Source organism: Anguilla anguilla, chromosome 9 (genome assembly GCF_013347855.1).
Source record: "Anguilla anguilla isolate fAngAng1 chromosome 9, fAngAng1.pri, whole genome shotgun sequence".
Classification (NCBI taxonomy): domain Eukaryota; kingdom Metazoa; phylum Chordata; class Actinopteri; order Anguilliformes; family Anguillidae; genus Anguilla; species Anguilla anguilla.
This window is the reverse complement of record NC_049209.1, coordinates 29450120-29458991: the sequence shown is the minus strand read 5'-3', so window position 1 is coordinate 29458991 and position 8872 is coordinate 29450120. Positions and strand designations below refer to the sequence as shown.

Genomic DNA, 8872 nt, shown 5'->3' with positions numbered 1-8872 from the left:
TATTAACTTTACAAAATTTACTCATTCATGTTTTGGACTGTAGCTATTGCCACAATAAAGACCTCATAATTTAGTTAAGAGACTGCTGCATATTTTGATAGCACTTATTTCTTTTCATGTCTGTAAGTGAATTAAAGTATGTTACCTTGATCATGTCCCACTTTCCCAAGCAGCTGTCCTAGCAGTAGATGCTGTAAATAGACTGACCACTATTTACTCTAATGCAAAATAATCAGTTTACAACAATATATATGAGGGCTGCCTGTATATCCCGCCCACTAAATGGGATTAGCAAAAAACTGGCACTTTTCACTCCAGTTTCCAGTTCACCCTGTGATGTGGTCATTATTTAATGCATGGCACACAGTAAAAAAAATTTAGAAGAAGCTTATTTGAATGTCAAAAACTAAGAATATGCTTTTCTTCAGTGGCTGCGTCACTGTAGCCGTAGCAAATAAAGGAGTTTGTGAACAATTAACTGTGAACGCGTGAGGAACTATGACACAGCCATATGCTGAAGAAAACAAGAAGAAATCCTAGGAAATCAAGGCATGTGTTTGAACTATTACACATTAAAATTTTCAGTGTTAAATTAACACTTAGTGTACATGTGCTCCCTATTGGACACCCAGTACTCTGTTAAGAGTTTAACACTGGAGATTTTACTGTGCGGGTGTAAGGATTTAGAATTATTGGTAGGGAGGAAAACACATTTATCTAACTATTATCTTTAAAAACCTGTAAAGTGCATGTTTGTGTGAGCGTGGGTTCACGTATTGACTGGGGTGTTCTTCTTGTAACTAATACAGTTGGATATAATTGTACATAATATATTCATATTTAGAAGATTATACAGTCAATTCTGTGAAATCAAGTTCCCAGCAACTGTTGCTGGTGTTTTAGTGTAGCCTGGGCATGCATTCCATGCACTGTCAGTTCACTACTGACTTGTTTGCATACATGAGTACTGCTAAAAATTGTTACCAAACAAAAGGGGGTATACATTTACTCTATAGGCCCATATCTTTAACATTATGCAGTCATTTCTGTGGAATCAGATTCCCAGCTGCTGGTGTTTGTGTGTCCTCGGCAGGAGAGGAGAGCCAGTCCCTGAGGGGAAAAGACAGCAGCAGCTCGCCTCTATGAAGAGATCATCAGGGTATGCTTTATTCCTTCTTAACACTGAGTTTGATTTATGTTTTCTTTGGAATAGAGTATCTAACTACATGTACATTCAATAGTCATGTTTCCACCCAAAGTACCCCGAACTTTTAGTCCCAGGAACTACTTTTCAAGGAACTAAAAGGTTCCTTCAGCCCATTGTTGCCTGCGTTTCCACCGTGGTCTAAAGACCCGTGAAGATTAGGCAAATTAGTCCGCTGACGTATTACGTATGCGCGCGACTATCCAACAACGATGCTATATAAAGCGACGGACAGGCACCATTATTTGTGCGACACTGCAACAACAGTAAGCATGGAGGTGATTCAAGTTGTGCTGCTGTTGATCGTGATTTACTGCTTTGCAAATGAGGTCATTGAGTCAATGCTGGAAAAAAGTCGAGCAGTAGTAGCAAAGCGGATTCAAAACGCCGGAAATGCTAGCCTTAAAGCAAGTAAACGGATTTTACGAGCTATTGCGGAGATTGATTGTGAGATGACTGAGACAGACTTGCGCTGCTGCGCACAAAGAACAAGAATGGTAAGAAGTGAATATATCAAGTAAATCACAATTGTGAATAATGTTATTGTAGACTACATCGACTTATTTTTGGCACCTTTGTGTGTGTTTCAGATATGCGAGTACAACAGAATGCGTCATGTTTTGCCATCCATTTGGGTACACAATAGAGCAACGGAGTGGTGGGAAACCGTGGTTCCAACTTTCACCGAAGCCCAGTGGATAAAGAATTTCCGGATGTCTAAGGACACATTTCTGTACCTCTGCCGTCGATTGCAACCAGAACTGGGGAGACGTGACACAGACTACCGCTATTGTGTACCCATTCAAAAAAGAATTGCCATTGCACTGTGGAAACTTGCGAGCAACTCAGAGTACAGGAGCATCTCTCATTTATTTGGAGTCAGCATTACTACGGTGTGTCACTGTGTACACGATTTCTGCTCCTCTGTTGAGAAGGTACTCATGGCAGAAGTTATTCAGTGCCCAAACAGTGAAAAGTTAAAGGAAATGGCGACATATTTTGAGCGCAGATGGGGGTTGCCACAGTGTGTCGGTGCAATTGATGGATCACACATCCCCATTCTTGGACCAGAGGAATACCACACAGAGTATTTCAGCCGCAAGGGCTGGAATTTGATCATCCTGCAGGCTGTTGTGGATGGAAGGGGTCTCTTTTGGAATGTTTTTATCGGAGCGGCAGGGAGCCTGCATGATGCCAGAGTGCTGCACTTGTCAGGGTTGTGGGGTCTAGTGGATATGGGTTTGCTACTCCCTGATGAAACAAAGAACATTTGTGGACATGATGTGGGGTACTATGTCCTTGGTGACGCAGCCTATCCTTTGAAAAGCTGGCTGATGAAACCTTTCACAGACAATGGACGACTGACACCCCAGCAACTTGTATACAACCACAAAACAAGCAGAGCCAGGGTGGTGGTTGAGAACCGCTTTCGGCAGACTGAAGTGCAGATGGAGGTGCTTGCTAAAATGAAATGACTGCAACATACACAAGGTCAAATCCATGGTGATAGCATGTTGTGTTCTGCATAACCTCTGTGAAATGAATGGTGATGAGTACAGAGAAGAATGGGGTGCCACTGCATTAAACCAGCCTGACGGGGCTCTGCCATCCACTGTACAGGCCGAGGGGCTAGACGCACGTACAGGTATAATTAAGTTTCTGAACACATTGTACTAAAGTGTCAGATTACCGGTTACAGAGCTGAAGATGCGTCACTTATTTTACGAAAGCATTTTCAATAAATATTTCAGCAGTAAGCAAAACAGTGTGCAGGATTTCTTCTAATTGTTTTCAGATTTACAAGAACAGCCACTATACACACAATTGGTTCCACAACTATTTATTTATCTGCAAAAATATGTGTGCAAAATACAAATGTGCAAGGCAAGAACATGCAAAATACACAGGTATAACAAAAACTAGGGGGGGGGGGGGGGGGGCAGTCTTTAGTCCAGTGTAGCAGTGTAGCTGTTTCTTTGGCTCAGCGACTGGGCAAGCTGGCCAAGAACAGACAGAAACCCGTCCTGAAAATCTCTCCAGAGCAGTCTGGTTTCTTCCGCCTCAGACTGGAGGAACGCCAGCTCTTGCCTCCTCATCTCTCTTTCCTTGGCCTGGTGCTCAAATAGCAGCTGCGTATACTGGTCCCGCTGCTCCTGTCCTCGCTGCAGGACGGCCCGGTTAGCGTTGTCCATGTCCCTCAGCGCGTCAAGTAAGTCTGCATCCCTTTTCCTCTTTCCTAAATTAATATAACACAGAAACACACCACAATAAATAAATACACAAGCACAGTTTGAAGTAGAAGAACATATGTTCGTAGCCAGCAATGGCATATTGTGAATTTTTTTGTAGCGTGCAGCATAATCTTTATTTTTAGCACTTTTCAAAACAAATGTTACAAAGTGCTTCACAAGGCAATAAAAACAGAACAGATTAAATAAAAGTACAGACAGTAAGAATAACTATTAAGATAGAACAGCAGTTCTATCTTACAAGGTAGATCAAGAACCAATAATAGAATATTACCGAGATGAAACAAGGTGATAAAATCAAAGAAAAAAAAATAAAAACAATATAATAAAATCCAGTAAAAACTGATAAATATTAAGACTTTAGCTTGCAGGCAAAATGCTCTATACCTCGGCGTTTGTTCGCTTCAGCAGGAGACATGGGACGAGGGCTGCTGGTGGTCGCAGGGGTAAACACACTACTCTCTGCAGCCAGCAGTTCAGTGTGCCCGCCCATTTCATCTGAAAAACACGTTGAAAAAAAAATCAACATTAGGTTTTGTATCACTGCAACGACATTAGGACGATATCATTTTGTACGATTGATTTAGTCAACCCTTGCCGTACAAACACCACGATTCTACACCATTAGCGGTTGGCGTTAGCATGTAGCTAACGTTAGCTTTTGGCTAGGGTAACAATAGTATGACATCAGTTAGCATTATAGCATTTAATATGCATCATCTGGGCCGTATGTGATTTACCTTCAGCCGACTGGTCATCCGTTTCCGTGTCTTCCACCATGGCTTCCAACAACACATAGCTTAATCATTTTGGATCCATTTCGGTAACAAGAAAGCCCAACAAATTAAAGGGGGTTGTCCTGTGTATCCAGAATATGTACCTCAAAAATATAAAAGCCAGAGAGACAATCAATTGGATTATAATTCAATTGCTAACACAATTAGGCATGTAATTTACAAATCCAGACATGCAATCTTGACAGTTTTGGGGATCAGTGTGATCAGTGGCCTCACAGCAAACCTAAAATTTTGAAAAAAGGTATTGTCCATTTACGTACAATCTGGGCAGAGCCGAGACCAAAAGAATTGAAACTGTAGTGAAAATCTGTTCATTTAAACAAATTTGTAACAGACCTAATTAACGTGGAAACACAAACCAAAACACCATGCACAGAGGACTATTTAAACATACAACCCAAACAAGCAATTACTGTAAATGTCCAAGAGAACAATAATGAACACTCAGTGGACTAACAAACTCAAACAAAAATCAATTTATAGTGCCAAATGAAGAAGCATATTACAGAAAAGAAGCTACTTTGCAGCTAAGTGATGAAATGGACATTGACACCAGTGAAAATAATTAAATTCACTCATCCCAATCAGAGTTAAGTACCCCTGACACCGATATTAGTAAAGAAACATTGAATTGTATTCTTACAGATAAAGCTATGTCGGACAAGCAAGGATTAATTAAGAATATGTTTCTTTTCTGAATCCAGCGGTTCCAACAGTCAATGTCCTTAATAAAATGTTCAGCACTCTGAATACTGAACCAAGTGATATTGCATGCGAGAACCCCTCACTTAACCTACATGTAAAATATATTTTATTAGATTTAATTTAATAATTACGTTTAAAATTAGAATTATCAATTAAATCGCCAAATTCTTTGATAGGTCAGTCTACAGAAAACTGGTGGAACCAACAAGTCAAAACAAGCTGTATATCAGGTTTTCAGATTAAATAAGTGAATTCAATAAGAAGCAGTCAATTATATTAATGAACATACAATCTTTATTGAATGCAGGCACACTACTTCTAAATTACACAACAGAAGACATACAGCAAAACATTAAACAACTAATCTAGAAATACCAGGAGAGTGAGAGAGTGAGAGAGAGAGAGAGAGAGAGACCAATCGGCCAGACCTTGCCAAAGTATCACCCACTTCCAGTATAAGCGCCACAAGGAAACCAGCTAAAAACACACAACCTAGGAACCACCACCAAAATAAAAAGAGGAAAACTCTTATTCTTCCAGGCTCTGAAACCAAACGCAACACAACAACCTTTTTCTTGTGGCAATCTTGAGTACCTTACCCAGCATGGCTTGAGGATGTTTTGCCCTGATTGGGTGATGCTGAGTTAAGGTGTAGGATAGAAGGGAAGGGGGGTCAGACTAATTTATGACAAGGACTGGCCTACCTAAAGATTGCATTCAAACTTAAAGAGGACATGGGATAGGGAAATGTTAGGCATGTAGGGTCTCCGACCCCCGATATGGTGTCCTGCGTCGTCTGGTTTGTCTCTTCGGAGGGGGTGAGACCCATAGATTGTCTGCCTAGATTAGGGTATCAGTGGATTTTATATTGCCCCGATCACATTTGCTTTGATGCTTGTGACAGGGAGGCCAGGCCACATTCTTATTCACTGATTCCCTCTCTAAGGCCAAAATCTAAACACTACATATCCTACAGCTACGTTAAACAATTTCAGTTGCACAGTTTCTCCCACCGCTAACTTTACCTTAACAATGGCTAAGTGGCCATGTGGCCTCTGATTTATTTTCAGTACCTTACCTGGCATGGATCTGTAAATGGATGCAGAGTGTATCCTGTTTGCATAGGAGTGAGATCAGAGAGAGAGATGGACAAGGTTAACTGATTTATTGGGGGAAGAACATTTTTTGACACAGTCGAACTCAGCAATTTCAAGATTCTGGGGAAGGTTGGTAAAGGGGGGGTGGGGGGTGGGGGGTGGGGTGGGGGGTGGGGGGTGGGTGGATGAGAATGATGTCAAGAAAGTACTTGGCTGGTGTCTTCATTTTCACACTCCTTGGAGGACTTCATCACAACCATCTTTGGTCTGTGGCATGGTTCTGCCGATTGACTACTTGGGGATAATGCAAATGGGAAACAATCCAAAATATTTTATGTATGGTGGGTTGAAGGTAAATGTCACCTGCTAGCTAAAAGAAAACTAGTATTCTTTATTATATATATATATATATATATATATATATATATATATATATATACATAATACCAGTTTTCCTTAATGCAATTCTTAAACAGAATTAAAACCATTGAAGCACACTTTAAGCAAAAAAATTAGACACTAGCATGCACATGTCTGCTTGTGATGAAAAAAGAATAAATCTTGCTCATAAATTAGTTAAAATTAAGGGGAAATATTAAATCTCAGATTCTGGATTTTTAATTTTTATAAGACCCCTGCTAGAAGTATTGAAATTCTCATGCTTTATACTTCATATCCAACAGTATGGTTAGAGCTGTGTTTTTTGTACAATACAACACAACTTATTTGTTTATGTATTTCATTCATAATCAGAGAGACTGTAGACTCTTTTTTTTGTCCTGTTGCAACTCAACAATTCCTTGTCCTTCCTCAACAGACACTCTTTCCCACACTTTAAACTTGCTATTCTTTCAACTGAATTAATATCCTATTCTACTACTCTGCAGACAATCTATAATGACTCATTCCTGCCCCAAGTGGGATGAAGGGAGATTTTCCTGCTGGTTGAACGTCTTGGTCCTCGGCTGTAACAACATCTGTGAAGCAGAAGGTTCTGAAGAATGGGCTGTAGGTAGCGGAGACTGGATGAGCTGGCACTTCCAATGGCATGGCTACAAAGACTCAGTCATAGACTGCAGAAGAACTTCTGGAAGTCTTTGCTTGTACCCTCTGTGTAAAGCTCATAGCTGTCCTTCAGCTCTTCTGGGGATAGGTTGATTACAATGGGGATCAGGAGCAAGTGATGCATCCTCAAGATTTACACTTAATGTAACTAATGTTCTTATGAATGTTATGAATATATTATGTGAGCAACATTCCTAGATCTGTGACCCTCTGTGTCATTGTAAAAGATGGAGCTTTTAGAACAATAACCTGTGTATGTATTAGATTTAAACATGTCGGCAAGGTCTAGAATTAGTAGTGTATGTGATGTACAGTAAAGAAATGGGTATTCATTGTGATCCACAGCTGTCTGGTTGGTCATACATCAAGATAAAAAGAAAATAAGTTTGTGTTTATGGGGTGAAGTCAGATGTGAAGTTTCGGCCACACCACTTTTAGATATGTGATCCCACCTCTGGATGTAATAGTAGACATGCATCTGCCTGGGTATAGACATTGTGATGAAGCTGCAAAAAAGGGAAAAAATGCTGAAACAAACTGCAAGATCATTTGAGTATAAATCATAGGAATTATATTAAAATTGCAATCCTTAATTTTTTCATATTAAAAAAATGCTATATGCGATACCTTTTCATGCAGGCATACTTGTACCCATGTTGATTCAATGTGCTTGCCTTCTGAAATTTATCCTCTATATGCTATTTTCCACTGGTGGTGTCAGGTGTGACAATCCTGCCAAGTATTCAAATATGATGACACATGCTCAGACACTTGCATGCTGAATGCAACAGAGCAAGCATCTAAAATCTGAAAAACATTTTTTTTTTTAAATTATGTTTGATACATTGTTCAATATTACCGTGTCAGCCAACATTGTTGGTTGCCTCTAGACAATCTTCTTAGTCTAAAATGCTATACCACCAGTTTATCACTGAAGAAAAATAAGCACTTGATGTGCTCTTAGTTAATAGCTTCATTTCAAATAGATCTCTGGCATTTGGAGTTCAAAAATGAAATTTTGTGACGAGATGCTGCCAAATTCACCAAAACTGAAAAATTAAGGATAGCCACTTAAATGTTACGCTATACATTCATCACACCACATTTAAAGTACTTTGTCCAGTTCCTAATATCACACTACAAGGTAACACACAATGCTATAATTTATACTGTAATGCTGTTGAATATTTACAAAGTGGGTAGACTAGGTCTGGGTGTCACTTATAAGGTTACTTACAAGCCAATTTTGAGGGTTGTAATATACACAAAACCAAAAACTACTTTCACTGAAAATGTAATTTAAAATTTTTTTTCATTTAAATTAAAATAATAATGATTAAAGTTGACATCAAGGTGGGTTCTATTAACAGAACAGGGGGAGCTAGGTGTAATTCCGTTCAAGGTAAATCTCACACTAGTTCTAGGAAGTATTTTCACAAATAATGAACGAATGCATGAACAGAGTAACTTACCATGGTTTATAGTAAAAAGAAAGAGCCCGGCGAGTTGATGAAGACCAGGGTTGACAGTTACTCAACACATGATAGTCTAAACGACAGCTCATTTAGGCTGAATGACCTTTTCTTGTCACCTAGCATTCCTATGAACTGATGTAGCAAATAGTGGTGCCCACCTTTTCACCTTTTTGGTTCTAATGGAAATCAGACATATTTACACTTACCTGCATTACACTGTGATCACGCTCCTCACTTAGCAGGGTATCCAAGGCGCATTGAGAAGAATAGATGCTACCTG

General features: G+C 39.6%; 2 protein-coding genes across 3 annotated transcripts in view; one reads left to right on the top strand and one right to left on the bottom strand.

Moving 5' to 3' along the window:
• The first annotated feature begins 1552 nt into the window (after window positions 1–1552).
• LOC118236401 (protein ANTAGONIST OF LIKE HETEROCHROMATIN PROTEIN 1-like) lies at window positions 1553–2909 on the top strand. Its single transcript, XM_035434755.1, has 2 exons — window positions 1553–1701; window positions 1795–2909. The coding sequence occupies exons 1-2, from the start codon at window positions 1657–1659 to the stop codon at window positions 2677–2679; spliced, it is 930 nt and encodes a 309-aa protein (XP_035290646.1). The 5' UTR covers window positions 1553–1656; the 3' UTR covers window positions 2680–2909.
• A 3595-nt stretch (window positions 2910–6504) lies between these two features.
• LOC118235712 (zinc finger and BTB domain-containing protein 20-like) overlaps window positions 6505–8872 on the bottom strand; it is an 85916-nt gene continuing 83548 nt past the window's right edge. The window contains exons 4-5 of one of the 2 annotated variants that reach the window (XM_035433368.1): window positions 7570–7623; window positions 6505–7195 (exon numbers count right to left, since the gene is read on the bottom strand). In XM_035433368.1, the coding sequence (XP_035289259.1) occupies window positions 7119–7195; window positions 7570–7623 (131 nt within the window). In that variant the 3' untranslated portion in view covers window positions 6505–7118. The remainder of the gene's footprint in view (window positions 7196–7569; window positions 7624–8872) is intronic. The other variant, XM_035433367.1, reaches the window with a different exon arrangement.